This window comes from Parasteatoda tepidariorum, chromosome 3 (genome assembly GCF_043381705.1).
Source record: "Parasteatoda tepidariorum isolate YZ-2023 chromosome 3, CAS_Ptep_4.0, whole genome shotgun sequence".
Classification (NCBI taxonomy): Eukaryota; Metazoa; Arthropoda; class Arachnida; order Araneae; family Theridiidae; genus Parasteatoda; species Parasteatoda tepidariorum.
The window spans coordinates 97,187,722-97,207,041 of record NC_092206.1 but is presented as its reverse complement, the minus strand read 5'-3'; the positions used below and the strand labels follow the sequence as shown (position 1 = coordinate 97,207,041).

Sequence of the window (19,320 nt, the reverse complement as noted above, 5' to 3'; positions counted from 1 at the left end):
ATTCAGGAAACAAAATCAATTTTATCACTTTTTTTGTTATTAAATTATTTAAATTTGTGTTATTGTTTCTTTGGGTTGTCCCAAAAATGATCTTAATGCGTTTGAATCTAAATGATTTGTAAGATTAATTTTTAAAAAAATCGGTGGGAGATAGCATCAAAAACATTGATTGCTGCATTTTGCTTAGGAAACCAAAAAATTTATTTTACCCAAGATCTAAATTTAGTTACAAAGTTTGTCAAAAGATGGCATTGCTTGCTAGGTACAGCTATATAAAACAGTGTTTTTAAAATAACAACCATTTTTAGCCACAACATGGCGCTGTCTGGAGACAAAATTTATGTACGCGCTTGCAAATATTTTTGTTGGAATTCTCTAACGTGCAGCACAAACATTGTACTATAGTATCTCTATAGCTAACAATGCCACCTGTCTGCAAAATTATTAAACAAGTTTGAAAATTGGCGAGTGCAAATCTATCTGTTTTAAGAAGAACGCCGCAAGCCGATCATTTCTGTCTCATTTCCCTCTTCTTTTTTTTTTAAATTGATTTTTCTAATCATCGGTCTTTTATGGGATATAAATTTGGAAATAATTTAACACAAATTAAATTTATTTTAATTATTTACCTGAAAGAGTAATTGTAGATTAATTAATGGATGATTTAAAACAATAAACATTAGTGAACTTTAATAACTTTATAAAAGAAGTTTATATAAGTATTGTACTGAATAATTTGTCAGACGATCGCAAAATGAAACCTATTCACTAATTTATCGGACATAACGTAATCGATGCATTTTAATCGATTTATCATTCACCAAAATTTATTTCCTCACAGGTAGAAAATTTAACAGAAATTCGTCTTCCATGAATTCCGTATGCATCGTAATTACTTTTGAAAGGAGAAAAAATGGAACGCCTGTAAAAAAACAAGTCGTTTATTTATTCTTAATATTCTGTCACATTCCGTATAATTACAAATATATATATATATAAATACCTTTGCATATGCATTCTATAAATAACTTTATTGAGGACGACAATGAGAAATTTAAATGCTCATCTTATATCACATCATTCTAAATCGTTATAAAGAAAAAACACTTGTTTCACTTCGACTTATTGTAACTTGAATTTGACGTATTCTGATTGTCAAATTCTTCAACAGGCTGCTTGACAAATCCTAGCATTGTGCATACAAGGGCAACATAACCTGTTAACATCTGCGCCACAACTGGAATAAGTTGAAAAATCTCCCCATGCCTTCTTTTCCGTAGGTTTCTTGGGTTTATAATCCATTCTGTAAGTAGTTTTGTTTTCCATGGGTTCATCTGGGGCAGAATATTTTTGAATTTTACGAATGCATTCTCTGAAATGCAAAATTTTAATACTTTACAAGCTGTAGGTGTAAGAAAAAAAAAAAATTTTTTTTTTGTAATACTTTTAGAGAGAACAAAATAATAAACTAAGTTTTTTTTCTAAATGTAAGGGTTTTATTTAAAACTGTTCATTAGTATTACACCCAGGTAGGTACTTCATAATTTTCCGGAATTTTTCCTAGATAACACAAATACACAAAAATGTCTCGCTGTCTGCATTAAAAGTCACAAAATGAAATAATTTTAGACGATAACTAGAATGGCAAAATTTGATAACGATGCTCATAAAACAAAATGACGAATTTAGTCTGTTGGATGTTTTACAAAGACTAAAATTATGAAAAACTAAATTGAATATTTCGTCAACGAGCACAAAATCAAAAACAAAAACGCATTTGACAAATCTGCATTTGAAGGATATTTGTCTACTTTAACTATACAAATATTTCGCACAATATTGATGCTTTAGTTTTGCAAAAACAATGTTCTGACAATCATTGTAAACGTTTAGTGGCATTCATTTTGAAGTAGCATTGTGTTCATATTAAACATCAAAAGACTACTTTATTTTGACTTTTAGACTTTTACATATTTAACATCTTAATTATATTCATTAATAATTATTTTCATTAATAATCTTAAATTAGGTTTTATGTTCGACAATTGAATTCGCAGTCTTGGAGATGAATCTAGTCTAGCTAAAAATTCGTTTTTATATTGCAATAAAAAGAAAATTAAAAAAAGAACTGTTATAAAAGTTTAAAATTATTACTAGGGAAACATATTTATTTATTAAAGAATTCAGCTATTTTATTTTGATTTGGAAAATGCAATGCCAAATACTCCTGTAATTTTTTATAAATGCGGGTTTTTATTATATTTTACATAATTGTTGTTAGGCAAATTTTATATAAATTATTAAATAATAAGTAAATAGTACATTATTGAATGGAATTAAATATAATTACAAATTTCAAAAATGCTTAAAAAAAAGTCTTGACTATTGGAACCCCCTTTACTCTTCTAAGAAACCCTAGGATTCCACGGAACACCATTTGGGAACCGCTGCCTTAGAGTACTTTGATATTGCGTTGTTCCCCCAAGAAAATTTTCAGTCCACTTTAAAATTTCCCGTGATACAGCGGAACAATGAAGTGATATTTAGGGAAATATGGGGTGAAACTAGGTTGTAGGGTAAAATTGGGTACCTCCATTGGGGCGAAATTTTTTCCGTTTTCTAGCAAAAAAGCTCTAAATTATTTTTTACGGTCAAGAAGGACCTACCCTATTGGCGTGTTGCTGTTCATTAATTCACAGTGTCTGTGCAGAGAGGTTTGTTTTACTATGTCAAATCTCTAATGGCTCTCTTGTTCATCCTTATTTATTGATCATAACAGCAATAAAAAAATATTTTTCGTCCAGCTTATTATACGGTTGCTAAAGACTCATATCTCAACAAACAATAAGGATTTAATTAAATAGTTCTGTTCCGTTTCAATAACCTCGGACCCACTCCATATGTGTCTATACCGGACCCACGAAAGCTGCAGTGCAGCAGAGGAAGAAGATAATTACATCCAAGGCTATACAAGGGTTTTGTGGGCCTAGGGACAAAATTTATTAGAGCTCAAAAAATGTTATTTTAATATTTTGTAGGATTTTTAATGATCCTTCATTCATATTTATACAGATATAAAGATATTCTTTGCAATTTTATGTACTTTTTTTTAAAAAAATTAATAAGCTCTATGTTTTTTGTAAAAATTTTTTGTCGGGTCCCAGGATACAATTTTACATTACTAAGAATACATTACTTACTTTACATTACTACACAATATAATACCTCCCTTGAGAACGGACTTGTCTACATTTCATTTAAATTGCATGCATAAATTTCTTAAATTGTCATTCAAAACAAAAATGTCTGCTACTTTTCCCCTAACAATCTTGTATTTCTGATAGGGTTAGCATGTGTGCCCATTTTTTCTTCTCTAGTAGGGTAAAACCGGGTGGTTTGACTTTTTGAAGAAGAAAAAAATGTAGCCTATCTGTAACTTTTCGAGAATGATATATTGTCCCCAACTAAATAATAAATATCTTGGTTAAAACAGGCAGTATCTAAGCAATACCTCCCAGAAAGGAGAAGGCCTCGACACTACCATGCGCAAGAAATTTGATCCTTTAGTAGTTCAAACGTAATGGCATCTTTCGTATTTACCACAAATGTGCAGCTTAATAGTCCGAATGTAGTGACATCTTTCGTAATTCCCTCCTCACCTGCGTAGTTTAAATTCGTTACATCGGACTACTAAATTGATCCTTCTTTCTTCTAGTAAGTGTTGATTTAAGTCGAACAGTTTAACTCCAACAAGCCTTCCAATCTTAGCTTACACGGTATTACCCCACCTTGTATTATTGCATTATTGCTTTGCTTTCTGTACAATTTATATAGATTAAATAATGTTAATTTTTTTTTTACTTTTTAACGTTTTTAGGTCTTTTAAAATCACTTCTGTATTGAGAAATATCCTTGTAAGCTTTCGAAGAATCAACTTTGTGCATGTCAGACTTTGGAACAAAAATTTCAGTTTTCTGGAACCCTTTCGGCACTTTGTATGCTGATGAGTATGTCGTCTCAGAAGATAGTGCTTGGCACTTGTCTACAGAAATAGAGATATTATCTTTATTAGAAAACTTTTGTTCTCGAAAAAGAGATTTGCTACCAGTTAAGCCTTTTTTAGAAGCTGGATTCTTATAAGAACTCTTAGTTTCACTTTTAGCTCCAAATTTCCCTAGTGAACAAACTAAATTATTTTCAGGTTTCACAATTCTTCCCACACAATCTTTTTTGCTTTTTTCGGAATAAGGTTTGAAATCTGTTTTATGAATAGTTTTATGACTCATCTTTTTATCCGATGCATAAAGAGCTGGAAACGGTGGAATAGCTTTTTTACATGTCTGTAAGCATTTCGGATAATAATCCTGACGATAAGTAGTTTTTGGCGCTTTTGAAACTTTAATTGGCGTCTGCTTTTGAGGAATAGAAATATTATTGTGTGCAAGGATATCAAATAAATTGTAAGAATCTTCAGTTTTATCTTCTATGAAATGTAAATTTTGAGATTTGCAGCAACAAATGTGCTTTGGACATGTACAAACCGAAATCTTGCTCTGATACTTCATGATTATTGATTTATCAAAACATGGTGGATTAAATAAAATGGATTTTTAAAAAGTTTGGGTGGATGAGTTTAATTAGGAAAATTGTTTTATTTACTATTTACTTGCAAATGGTAGGAGAATGCACGGGATTTGTAATGCTAATGATAACCGAATTATTATTTTGATATTTTCAGAACCATTACAAACAATAACAGACACATCCAACTATGAACTTGATTATATAGTAAGTTTGCTGATCTAGTTCAGAATAAACTGGTTTCAGTTCAATATTTATTTATTACACCAATCAGTCGGTTCAAAAAAATTCATTTGGTTACTGTGTTCTGTGTCGTAAGTAACAAATTTTAACTAATCACGAATGTGTTCTGCTTTTTCCTATTTAGTTTTAGTTTTGATTATCATGGTGGCCATGATTGCTGTGGAATCACGTTTTTCTTTGTATGAAGAATTAGAAAGAGCTATCTCCGAATTGAGATATCATACAGTGATATTTTATTTAAGTGCTACTACTGCCTGGTATAACCTACATTGATGTTTCTTGAAAGTTAAGTGGTTAAAGGTCTGGTTTCTTAGGACAAGCGCCTTATCTGGGCGTCAGCGGAAAGTTGACGTAGAGCTGACGCCATAAAAATACTTTTTTGTTAGCTCAGCGTGAGCAGTCGGCCCAACGCAGACCTTATCTCTCATTGCGCATGAGTTAATAACGTAAACAAATATTTATTTTGAATTTGTATTGATTTTGTTATTGTCGACCAGTGTTTTAGAGAACAAATAATGACTTTGTCCAAGAAAAAACACATTACCGCTGAGCTAAATGAAGAGTGCTATGTTTAATGAAGAAGCTATGTTTAATGTCAAAATCAAAATCTTGGCTGATTTCAATGTNTTAAGGTTAGAGGGTTTACATGTAAACCGTATAAAAACCCTTTTTAGGTTTACATGAAAAGGTTTTTGTTGGGTGAAAAAAACCTTATATTGCTATCTGGGTGTAGTTCAAGATGAGCGTTCGATGACGTATACTATCAAACTCACAAATGGACCAATCAGAGGTTAGCGCTGATTTCCAGCTGACGGCGTCCTGTCCTAAGAAACCAGGCCTTCAGATTAAGCGATCAGTTCGGATGGGTTGAATAACAGAACCTGCATCTATACTACTCCCAGAAATTGGTTCAACAACATTATCACTTCTAAACCGAACTGATTCTTGGATTAGTCCCTGTGTCAAACAAATTACTATTATTTTTGCTCACCGACCGGACTGTGTTGGGGCCAGGGAACTGGCCTTGCATCAGAAAGGTTCTGGGTTCGAATCCTGGGCAAGGCATGGACGTTCTTTCATTCTCTGTACTATATGTCCTTACTGAGGGAGCAACGATGGCCCACCTAAACATATACCCCTGAAAAAGTGGCAAACGAATCTGGCCTGTGAATGCCTGAATTGACGAAATGTTAACACAGGGGGTCATTGGAAATCAGCGAAATTATTCTTGCGTTAACATTAATTTCAAGAGACGTCAAAAGTCGGCAGAATATCGGTGGAGATATTTTACCCAAGATTGGCGCATTGCCTAGGGCAGGGGTGGCGAACCTTTATACACCAACGTTTTATTTTCTCTAAAAAATTGCTTAATGAGGTCATAGACGTGCCGTCAAATAATTTTGACTTCGTGATTATTGGGAAAATAATAATACTAAATACTATCAACTCAAAACTCTTTATTTACATTGAAAAAATAAAACATTTTGCAATGTCTCAGTTATACAAGTAATTCAATTAAAGTAACATCAATGTGACTTCTGTTGTTGCAGATTAGATGACCAATAACTTATATTAGGTTCTAAGATGTTAGTTTAAGCAGGACTGTTGATTTTTTTTGCTAGTTATTTCTTGTTAGCTTGTTTTTTACGGTTATTAATTGTTTTTTAGCATTAATTTTTAATTTTTTTATTAATAATTGTTTAATATTTTGTTTGTTTTTTGTGAATTTTAATTTAATTGTTACATATGCTTCATAGCGTAATAACATTTGTGTAATAACAATTCATAGTGTAACAACAATTGTGATCGGTGGAGTGCCCAAAATATTGTGCCGCGTGCCATAAATGGCACGCGTGCCATTGGTTCGCCATCCCTGGCCTAGGGCTTTCATCAGATCGATACAGAACTCGCCTCCATGTCAACCTATGAAGAATTCTATGAATGCTATTTCTTTAATTATTGCGGAATTTATTAACATTTTTAAATATTTTTGTTTCATTTTATTCTTTGAAATGTTTTGGTATTGAACCTTGTTATTAAACTATGAATTTTAAGTTCGTGTTTTTAAAAAACGAAGTTAGTTTTTCAATTTTCAAATATTTTTATAGGTTTAGTGAAACATATTTCAATGGAGATTAATAAGTTTGAAATTCAATGTATCCCTTTATTGTCTGAAAGGTACCCTTACGTAATTGGTCACCACGGATAATGGTTTATACGAGAACCTACAATAAACCATCATGCATCCGTGTTCACCATTGTTTCCGAGAATTTTTGCTATTTTTAATGAAACTTATATTTTTATAATTATTTCTTCGAAACAAAAAAGTTAACTTTCGTGAAAACTTGTAATTTTAATTACAGAAAATGTAAAATATAATTAGAGATGTCCGAGCCAGAGGCTGAATTATATCACTTTAGTAAAATAATCAATTTAAGTAATTTTATTCCTAATTGGACGATTCGTATTCTCATCCCCAAAAAAATTTATTTATATTGGTTGCTGTTTGTAATGACTTCGTGACCCCGATAGATCTAGCGCGCTCTAGTCACCCTTTTGTACAGCGGGAATCAAGCTCACAACCTGTTGGACATGGGCCCAGCGCTCTACCAGCCAGAGTTATCTCTATCTAAGTCAGACGAAATTAATAAGAATGTCTAGTCTTGAGAATATTTTATTATTAAAATCTTGAATTCATTAAAATTTAATAAAATATTGAAAGTAAAATAGTATAACATTATGTTCGATGTAGCATTAAATGGGAAGCAAAATGTTCTAATTCAATCACTTCTTTTTATCTTTCGAAGCCATGCCTTTCGCCGTCTTTGTATCTGAAGATGTCTTATCATCAATAGGAAAAATGAAATCCATGACAGCATCATGAAATCCGTGGTACCAGAGAACGAAACTCAGTCCAGCAAAGAAGATGAAAAACAGAAAACCAAATGCATAAATTGTTCTCAACTCATCCTCGACAACAAAGTCAGCCAACCTGTAAATTCCATAGATTGCACAGCCCACGAGTACACAGAAAACTGAGAAGCACAGGAGTATTACCATTCGTCGCCACAACTGAAAATTAAATGAGAATTTAGAAAGACAAACAGTTTTAATGAACAACTTTTAGAACTCAGTGTATTCGAAAGTGTGAGAAATGGTCAAATATCTCGAGACAAACATCCGATCGAAAAAAAAGGAACAGTTCTAAAGTTCTATGATATACTAGGACACCTACACTATACTGTTCGTAAGTAAATAAAAAATAAAGGTTTCACGATTTTCCTTACTCACATTTTTTACCTCTCCGTTACCATAGTTATGAAATAACTGGCTTTTTTTTCCTCACGGCAATAAGTTTCAGTTAGTAGTTTGAATATACTGGCATGCGGAAAAAGCAACCTTTGCGGATATTATAGTAACCAAGAGAGGAAAAGTGTGGAGAATGATGAAATCTCGTAACCTTCAGACACCTATTTACTGCATGTAATTCACTGGGATTGAGATGGCCCAATATTTAAATTTTTAATTAAAAAATCTTATTGTGGATCTGGATTTTTCAAATAAAAAGTCTATATTTCAAATACTGATTTTGGTATTTATATCTTATATTTTACAATCGTCGTTGAACAGCTGACCCAGTTTTTGAGTTTGTAGCCACCAATGTTTAACTCCGTAGCCTTGTAGTTTTGAACCCAATTCAGAAGACAAGGGAATTCTTGAATCAAGTGTTGGGAGAAATTTGCCTTCGTGGAGGACTTTTTGATGGAACTAACCAGGACTTGAGTTTTTGTGTAACTGCGAGGAGACTCTACCCCATGATCCGTTTACTATTGAGGATATTTTGCGTCAGCACTGGTCAGTGCTAGCCGGTTGTAGAATTCGTATCAACCAGCCATTGCTGGGATTCAATTTGGGTCATTTCTTCAAGAAGCGAGCGCTCTATTGCCTGAGCCACCACTGTTTTTGTTTTTGGTATTTGGTTTGTTCGTGACAAAATCGAATAAATCCATGAGCCCTGGATCACACCCTTATACAAATCTACAATTGTTACCACAATACAGCTAAGAATTACTACAATTCAGATTTTATTTTGGCATTTCTTTTCAAAGATAGCACTGTAAAAGCCCAAAATGATAGTGGGGTTCAGATTTAGGGCTGTTAAATACCTCGGGGGAAAAAAATTCTCCTTTTTATCCATTGTACATTTTTAGAAATATTCGATCACTTCCATAATTTTTGGAATATTATGCTTAACCCCCCCAAAAAAATTTAAACACTTCGTATCTGTATCTTTAATCAAATAATAAGATATTCATTCACTTAATTGGGATTCTTTTGTTGAATTTGTGAGATTTCCCTAAGGGAAGAAAAGTAATTCTTGCTCTGGAATTACGTAACCAAACTATCAGTAATATTTTGATTTTCTTATTTCATTCTTAATTCCTTTTATTCTTAGTTTCTTACTTCTTTCTACTCTTATTTCTTTTCATGCAGGGACGGTTCTCTAAAGTCGAGATGTCCTAACATGAAAACGAAAAATATATGTTAAATATGTAGATAAAATTTCGATTAGACAATGAAATACGGGGTTTAAAATATGTACACATAACAAAAATATATATGAAATTAACACTACTAAATACATTACCAAATGCTCTATTACTCTCTCTTTATAAACTTTTTTTTTTATTTCTGAAATGGTTGACAAATAGTCAGATTCATATAGCTGGCCATTACTGAATACAGGTTTTTTCAAGTCTAGAACAATCTTTTCAAAAGTTTAACCTTGGCCTTTGCTGATCGTCAGAGAAATCTTGCCAATATCTTGCGTAGCAAAAATTACACGTTTCATTCATAATTTTACAGTGGAATTCAGAAACGTTTGCAAATTCATGTAGCAGTTTTTTATTTCGATAAAACTACAAAATTATTCTAAATAAATAACGTATAATTCAGCACTACTTAACATTACTTAAGACAATCTAAACAAGATCACGGATGATTATAGTGTTGCCAATTTAGGTGGAGAAATACCTTCGTTTTTAGTGCAACGTAAGAGAAATATATAGATTAAATTTGCGTTTTTAAAATAAACTTAAAAAAGTATTTTTACTTTTGTTAGACGTAAAACGTTGGAAGCATCTATTTTGACAGATTGCACAAAATTTTCGAAAATTTTTCGGCTGACGTTTTTTTAGATTTAAAGGGAAAAAATTTTGCTTTTAGTCGAAATAAAAAACTTAGTTTAAAATTTTATTTTAAGATCTATTTGGTTTATGTCGGAAAGTAATCAAAATTTAGGCGATAAAAACTGAGAAAATTTTGTTATGCACCAATTAGGAAACAATGGAACTGGCATCGAAGTTCTTTAATTGAAGTTTGAGAATTCTAGCTTGTCAGAAAGTGGTCAATAAATGGAATAATAAATTCCAGTTTTCTATAATATGATTATAAATTCTGTTTGTAGAGAGAAGGAAAAAATTGAAACTTGTATAGTCATCAAACACAGATCAGTGAAATATTTGAACTTTAGATTTTCAAAGTATGATCAAAATTTTCGATGAAGGATGAGTAATATTTGCAGCGACCGATCAAAGCAATATCAGGCCAAAGACCCAATAAATTTCCCGGGCCCTTTACAAAATGTTTTGTAATTAAATTACTGAAGAGTAGTCCTGACAGTAAAAAATAATCTATTGAACTGCATGATTCAAGATAAACATTCTAAGAAATTTCAAAAGCAGACAATCGAAGATTTTTCGAAGATAAAGTTTACGCGTCTATATATTAAAGCTAAATATAAATCAACAAAACAATGTTATGTCAAAATAAAAATAGTTAGGGGACCACAAACAATTGATATTATTGATTTTTGCAAAAAGTTCATGTTCAAATATAAATAATTGAAGGCATTTGGTAACCACAAACGAGAACTATCATGGACTTTTGCTGTGTCATTAAGCTGTAATTATTCATTAGTTAAACGAACATAAAGCTAGCTCACTTTACTTTCGAATTTGATTAGTGCAATGTTTAGGTGAGTTTGGTCGCTATCACGAAATAAAGAAAATTTGAAATAGAAAAAAAAAGCATTTTTTTTTTAGAAAAGCCGTTTTGTTCAGTATTTGAAAGAAATAATAATATTGAGGACTTTTTACTAATTTTTGAGGCCTCCTCCCCAGAAATTGTGGGTCCTAGGCCCATGCCTATTGGGTCTGGGCGATAATCAGGCTCTGAATATTTGGCAATTAAATGAAGAAAAATTCAGCTTGTAGCTGACAAGAAGCAAGTTTAACTTATTTTCACAAGGCCGAGAGCTCTAAGTTTAAAACCAAAGAAGTGTTGATAGATTCCGCTTACGTTTAGGATATTGAGCTTTTGAGATGAATTTGAAATGACGTAAATCGGCGTATCTTACAATTCAAATCTCTATTGATTATTACCATAAATAATCGTAAAAAATTGTTTGAAATTTTTAAATAAAATAGTTTTATAGAAATAATTTTTTTTTCTTTTTGCATTTGTTTAAATAGTTTAGTGATGGATGGTGAATAACGCAAAACTGTTGTTATCAACGCTAAATCAGGTCTATGAAATCTGTCGCTCTAAGAAAGTCTATAATAGTACAGAATTGTGTTTGTGAAAAGATGTCTTGAAAGCCCCAGACAATCTAGTATAGGGTCATGGGTGGCATAACGCAAAACTAAAATTAGTATTAGAGGGACCAAACTTGGCACCGCTCTTCTTATGCATCTTATTTCCCAATTGAGGCTTAAAGGAAGTGAATTTTATGTCCTATTTCGTAACTTAAAATATAGTTTTCACAAATTATTATATTTGAGGTTAGGACATCGAACCATTAATTAACTTCATATTTCAATATATGTTATAAAGGTCATTGGATAAAAATCATTAAGGTGTTCCATTTTTATTTTACGATCAGACCCACAGAAAAATTACCATTTTTTTTAAAAATAATTTTAGTAATTGTTGACTTGCAACTCGAGAAGTGAAAGTAATTATGCTTAACCATGTAATTTAAATCGAATTTTATTGGATACTTGTAAGCGACGTCAGGTGTATGTCGAATCTGATTGGCTTCTGAATCGACAAATGTCACGATTTACCTACGATGACGTCACTTATAGTTGTGCTGTTTATAAGCATATTTAAAAAAAAAAACTCACATTTTGACATTAGCTTGAAAAAGACTAAATTAAAACATCGAATAATTTTTTTCTCCTTAAAATAAGGTTTACTTTAAAAAGGCAAGCAATTTCTTTCATGCGGATAAGATTTTTCTTTTCTCAATAAAAATGTCCCGAAGTAACAGATATCAATCAGTATGCTTGGCTGGTTTCTCTTAATTTTCATCAGCATCCATTTTTAAAGTTTTACAAAACACAAATTAAAATGATTTTCATGTTATTTCTGGTTAAAATTTTCATAATTGATACTACTATTCTTATAGATAGGATCTACATTTGTTAATTTCCTGATTTTTTTTTAAACAAAATTGTTAACACTATTGAAACATTTTATAATAGTTGAACGCACTATAAACAAATCTTTAAGGCTAGATGTGCCTCGAAAACAGTAAAAATTGTCATTTATTGAATTGAAATGGGATGAGATTTTTCTGTATTGTAATTAATAAAAATTATCTCTACTGAAAATATAAAACTCTAATTACATTTTAAATCAGTAAAAAATCAATAAAATCCATTCCGTTTACTTTATAGATTTAATTGAAAGCTTTTGTTGCAGACTCTAATGATAAACTGTTACAGTAAGATAACACATTCTTTTTTTTCACAAGAAAAAAAATAGTCTTTGTTACTGAAGTCTTTCAATTTAAAGTAAAACGTTATTACACTGATCGAATTTTTGCTACTGAATGAGTTAAATAATACTCTATGCCAAACGTTAATAATACTAATAAAATTAATAATAAATTTATATATATTATTGAAGTCAAGAAAGCTTCCTTAAAAGACCACAATTAATAGTTACTTTGGTAAATCTGATAATTATATTCAAGAGAACTTTAAAAATGTCATAATATTATTGAAGTTGCTTGCAGAGAAAAGTTTAGAAAGATAACATATTTTGCTTTCATGTATTGCATAAATTAGAAGGAAAAAAAAAGAAAAAAATACTTACACTTTGTTGTTTTTGTAGTCGATTCCTAGGAAGAACCCTTCTTGAATTTTGTCCTTTTTTTTCTGATGAAATAGCTTTACGTTTAGCCATCGTAGTTTTTGTTCAACAATCTTCGTTTCGAAAATATCCTTACTCAGATAATGACTCTTCAATCTACCAAATCTAATTACTACATAAAATTTTAGGTTATCATTTGAGATGACTATTTAAGTCGCCCATTTCTTCTGAAAAACTGATGACGTGGCATCCTCAGTTTATTGGAATTACATGCATTTGCAGGCTTGTGCGCTCAATTTAGGCTTATAGACCTTTATCAAATGGAAGAACAGATAGCACAATACAGAGAAGGACAGCACGAAGATACATCCAGGGTAGCAGTGGGATTCGAACCCGCTAACTCCAATCTTTGCACAGCGCTTGACGGGTGTTACCGCTCGACCAGGGAAACCCCGTGGCATCATGAGTAAATATTTTGGAGAACTTTATGGGCCGTGGGGTATCGTCAATCCACCACATGCTCTGAAGCTTGGAGGTAGCTGATTCGAATTCTAACATTGGATGTATATTTGTGCTGCTCTTCTCTAATTTGAACTATCTGTTCTTCAACTTGACGCAGGCTTATAAGATGTTCTTTGTATTAAGCAGAAGCACGTATGCTTTTGCATGTATGTGAAAAAACAAATGCCAAGTCTGGGGTTTCAGAAAAACTAAAATCTAGGACTGTGTGAGAGAAAGTCGCAGACTCGTGTTCCAAAATTACTGAAAAACCTCAGCTCACGCACGTGAGTAATTGAAATAAAACGATCTCAGATTTTGCCACAAAAGGTCGAAGGTTCTAGTCAGAAAGTCTCTGAAAAACCTCTGCGTTTAAAAATCCTTAAATGTTCTTCTTCAATTAAGCGTCTGTGAGCTATGAGATTCTTAAATGATTTTATAGCAATTGTGTTGTTGTTGTTGTTACTTTACGTCGCACTAGAGCTGCACAATGGGTTATTGGCGACGGTCTGGGAAACATCCCGGAGGATGATCCGAAGACATGCCATCACAATTTTGATCCTCTGCGGAAGGGATGACACCCCCGCTTCGGTAGCCCGACGACCTGCGCGCGAAGTCGAGCACTTTACGGTAGCACAGTTTAACGAGGACCAATACCGCACACCCTCGGTCCCTACGCAGACTGATCCAAGTGGTCACCCACCCGCATACTGACCGTAGCCAGTGATGCTTGACTTCGGTGATCTGCTGGGAACCGTGTCTTAACGATCAGTCCACTGCGGGACTTATAGCAATTGTGATTTTCTTTGTCGATCAGTTCTGGATTGACCAAGATACTTAAGTCCCGTACTTACAGAAGTTATTTCCTCTAATGTCTCGTATTGTGAGAAAGAAGCTCATCGGTTCGTGGCCTGAAATTTGAAATTGTTGAGGAATCTCAATATTTACGGAGTCTCCCTGGTAAAGCGTTATCACCCGCCAAACGCTGTGCAAAGCGTGGAGGTGGCGAATTCGAATCCCTTTGTAACCCTGAATGTATTCTTTATTAAGTCCTACTCTAAATTGTTTTATCTGTCCTTCTACTTGACAAAGGTTTAGAAGTCTAAATTGAGCAAACAAGCCTTCAAATGTATGTCATTTTAATATTTATAAGGGATAACGTACTAAGCGTTTAATTGAAGTCGGGTCAAGTTCTAGCGATATGCATGCAGAAGCTCGTTTGTTTGTAGCCTGAAGTCTAAAGCTGCTGAGGAATCTTAACACTTACAAACGAATAATGTATAACAAATAGTTTTAATTAAAGTAGGATCAACTTCTAGCCATAAGAAAAATCTCAAGTGCATAAGGGTTTATTTAAAGTTAGAGTTCTTGCCATCTAACTTTGTTAGTTACCTAAATTAGATATCAGGAACTCTAGATAAAGTTGGATGATCTGTTAAGGAATCACTTCTGCATATATTGGAGCTATAACTGTTGCTTATCCCTAGATATCTTAAGTCAGTATTATTCTGTAGCGAATTGATCCGTTAAAAACTGATCTACCATGCTCCCTAATTTCCCTTTTTGAAAGCTATCTATGGAAATCAACATTCAGCGTTATCAATGACGTTAAAAACTATAATGCTCTTCACTCGAATCTTTTTATTATAATTTTAACATTAACTAAGTGTATTTACTTATTATAAGCTCATTATAACTACAATTTCATCCGCTCGCCTCTCAATGAGGTACTCGCCTGCTAATAAATCCCAGCGATGGCTGGTCGATACGAATTTCGCATCCGGTTCGCACTCGCCACAGAGCTGACGTAAAATATCATAAGTGATAGACGGATCATGAGTTAAATCCCAGTTACCATCAGGCTAACCGTGGGAGGTTTTCGGGATTTTCCTATCCATATAACGCAAATGCTGGTTAATTCCATCAAAAAGTCCTCCACTAAGGTAAATTTCTCCCAATACGTGATCTAGGAGTTTTTCTGGATTGGGCTCAAAATTACAGGACTACAGAGTAGTCGTATACTCAAAATTGGGTCAGCTGTTCAACGACAGTTACAAAATAAAACAAAATTTCATCCGCTATTGTGAATTGCAGTTAAAACTTTATTTTAGCTGCATATCTTCCTCAGATATTTCCTTTAAGGTTTGAAATAAATGTTAACGCAAGAATAATTTTTTTATTTCCAATGCCCCCCTGTGTTAACATTTCGTCAATTCAGGCATTTTCAGGCCAGATTTGTTGGCCACTCTTTCAGGGGCATCTGATTAGGTGGACCAACATTGCTCCCACAGTAAGGACAGATAGTACAGAGAATGACAGAACACCCATGCCTTGCCCAAGATTCGAACTCAGAACCTTTCTGATGCGAGGCCAGTTCCCTGACCCCTACGCAGTCCGATCGGCAACTAAGAATAATAAGGTCATTTGTTTTGTCAATTGACACAAAAAAATTTTTCTCTTATGAAATTTATTTAATTTTCTTCAGAGTTTCAATATAACAAACATCAACGTAGATTTTGTGCATTTTTCATTCATCCGGCTCAACATGTTCAATGAGTCTTACTAAAAACTGGCATAATATAGAATTATTCAGTTTTTTTAGAGAAATATTTGCTGGCTCAAAAACATCCTATAATTCTTCGTCAAATGATTTCCTTGGTTCCGTGGATAAGCTACATTACTAGTTAAACGTTGGCATGCTTGATTTTTTATTTCAGGAAGTTGAACAGGCTTTTATATATGTTTCTAAACAACAGAAAATCGATTTTCAGTTGAAATTTTTGCTTCACGTAGTTAAATAAAATTATTCCGTCTGTTGAAAAATCGTTTTCACGGAATTCAGAAACGAAATTCCGTAAACATGCTTCAAGAATGTTCAAATGTTTCAAGAGGAAAAAAATAATCCCACTTTCGTAAAAAGTGCCCTTAAAGAATAAAAAAGTTAAAAAATGTAAAAAAAATGCACATGTCATCAAAATACGGGCCATACTAATAACCAAATGCAATTGACAGCATTTTGACGCCTCGAGTTCACCACTCTTTTTATGAATTTTATATAATCATATTCATTTTTTTTCAAGTTTTTTTTTTTCGTGCTGAAGGTGACTACACATTTCTCACAATTTATCTTAGTTGTTGCACTAGAGCTGCACAATGGACTATAATCCGGAAGACAAAGACACCCCCAGAGGTATTGATTTGTTATGGGAACATGGAGAATTTTNCTCTTCAGAGGGGATGGCACCCCTGCTTCGATAACCCGACGACCTGCACGCGAAGCCGAGCACTTTACGGTAGAACAGTTTAACGAGAACCAATACCGCACATCCTCGGTCCCTACGCAGGCTGATCCAAGTGGTCACCCACCAGCACACTGACCGCAGCCAGTGATGCTTGACTTCGGTGATCTGCTGGGAACCGTGTCTTAACGATCAGTTCACTGCGGGACTATAATTAATTTTAATTTCATCACAAAGAATTACTATTGTAATTTTATTATGGCACTTGACCTCACAACAAACAGAATGCGTTGCCTTTTTTACTTTATCTAAATCTGCAAAAAGAAGGAATGCGGCTGCGATTTTCCAATACAGCGGCCTTGTTCAGCATTTTTTTTTTTAATTAAAAAGAAAAAAAAACTTGATTTTTGACATTGTTTTAGTTCAGGTTACAAATTTTGAAAGATATAAAATAATCTATTATAATTGAGACCAACTACAGTTAAGATTTTAATCTCCAAAAAAAAAAAATGAGAGAGTCTTTAAAGGTCGCTGGATTCTAAATTAGCTTCCCGGCTTTACTCTTTGTAGTGGTATGCACGTACTCAACAGCAATTTCTGTTGAATATCAACAAAATGCGACTGCAAAGGTTAAAATAATTAGATATATTGGTTGTCAATGTCCTTTCAAATCAAATTTAACTGATCAAAAATAAAAATGAAAGGATAACCTGTGATGTAGATAGCTACGTAAATATAATACCTACCTCTCAAATTATTTTTCATATCTCACTGATAAACAAACAATAGAAATTTAATTCCTTTTGAGATAAATGGGAAATATTAAAAGGCCAAAACAAGACTAAATTAAATGAATTAACTTTTTTCATTACGATGGGTCCAAATAAAACACAGTTCATTTTTTAAAAAAATGGTTCTAATATCAGTGTCATTAATCAGTTTAATTAAGTGTCATTAGTGGTGAGTAATTTCTTTTATTTTAAAGCATGTGAAAATTTTTTCACAAATATAAAATTTGAAAAAAAGTATCTATATTTGTTTTATTATCTTACAATGATTTTGCAGAAATATGTATATATCTTTCCTTTTTTAAGTATTTAACCCATTTTGGGTCTATCGTCCTTTTAGAAGAACAACTCGTTTTCTTTTCCTTTTTTTTTAATCAGAAAGGGGGAACAAAGTGATAACGTAAGTGTTTCATTAGAAGAATTTATTTTGCAGAATCAAGATAATTCCTCCTACCATAATTTATACATTTGTACAAAGTAATTTGCTTGTCTGTGTACCGAATTGTGGGTGAAATATAGGCTCTGAAAATACGATATTCAACAAGACACTGAATGAATGCAATTGCAAACAAATTACGAAGCTTGATTTGTGATTTTTTTTAATTATAATTTTTATTCAGAGATATTTCAAAAATGGGATTTTCGCAATGGTTCAGCAGAAGACATTGTTTAGCGAATCAGTTTTGCCAAATATTTTAAAGATAACACTAGTGATGTTTGCTTGCTTGTAGTTCTAGTTATAAGAGTTGTTTATAGCACGTTCTGTAATACTTAATTATTTTTTATTCGTTATACCATGTTATCTGAATGATCAACGTGGTTGTTGTAACATGGGCAGACTGCGTGACCCAATTATTATTTCTTAGTTCCCCTGAAACCATGTGTTTATTTTATTTATAGTTATGCTTTTAAAACGTGTTACTATAAAACTGAGTAATTTAAAATCAACGGTAATTGAAATAAAAAAATAAGTTTTGTACATCAAAGTCAAATTAATGAAGAAATGAAACTAATTAGTTGGGGGGGGTGGAAGTAAAAAAAACAATACTATTATTGACGCCAACGATAATTAATTTTGGTAACAGTTACTAATTGAAGTAAAATAATAAACTATGTACAAAAATGCAAAATTAATAGAGATAAGATGCTAATTTGTCAAATACAGAGTAAGAAATCGGCAGACTTCTATTAGGGCCAATGATGCTTAATTAATTCAGGTAATAGGTACTAATTGAGATAGAAAAATTAGCTATGTAATAAAAAAAATTAACGAAGAAAATGTGCTCATTCGTTATGAGGAACCGTAAAAAATTCGCATACTATTATTGACATTAATGATGCTTAGTTTTGGGCACCTTTGCATCATGGTAATTAATGCAGCTTTAATTGTTACCAAATAAACTCTTATGTAAGCACAAAGTATTTTATTAATAATTTTAATACTGATTACAGCTGCAATAATGCTGTGCATTTTTATGATAGATTTTTTACGTCCCCTTCGAAAATATAAGTACATGAAAAAGTTGCTTAATTGTGGTAAATTTTGAGTATCATGATTTGTTTGGAGCAACAACATTATACCAGATGATACTGAACATAGTTAGTCTGTATTTTGTTGGGATGAACTACTAAATACGAGTTTTGTTTAATCTAGTAACGTAAAAACAATCGAATGGGGTAACAAATAATAAACAAAAAAACATTGGAATTATTTTAGCTTTCCTATTTCTTATTTGTGTCGGTATTTGTCTTACCGTTTTGTGCAAGATTTTGCTGTGTTGTTCAGTAATGATTTATTGATGCTTATTCT

At 32.5% G+C, this 19,320-nt stretch overlaps 1 protein-coding gene and 1 long non-coding RNA gene across 2 annotated transcripts; both read right to left on the bottom strand.

Annotated features, from left to right (window-relative positions):
* Positions 1–809: 809 nt before the first annotated feature.
* On the bottom strand, positions 810–4,796 carry LOC107452887 (uncharacterized). The gene is made up of 2 exons (XM_016069511.3): positions 3,862–4,796; positions 810–1,372 (listed from the first exon to the last, which is right to left on the bottom strand). The coding sequence occupies exons 1-2, from the start codon at positions 4,563–4,565 to the stop codon at positions 1,165–1,167; spliced, it is 912 nt and encodes a 303-aa protein (XP_015924997.2). The 5' UTR covers positions 4,566–4,796; the 3' UTR covers positions 810–1,164.
* Positions 4,797–7,483: 2,687 nt separating this feature from the next.
* On the bottom strand, positions 7,484–13,329 carry LOC107452901 (uncharacterized). The gene is made up of 2 exons (XR_011636470.1): positions 12,989–13,329; positions 7,484–7,897 (listed from the first exon to the last, which is right to left on the bottom strand). It is a non-coding gene; the product is annotated as an uncharacterized lncRNA (long non-coding RNA).
* Between the last annotated feature and the right edge of the window lie 5,991 nt (positions 13,330–19,320).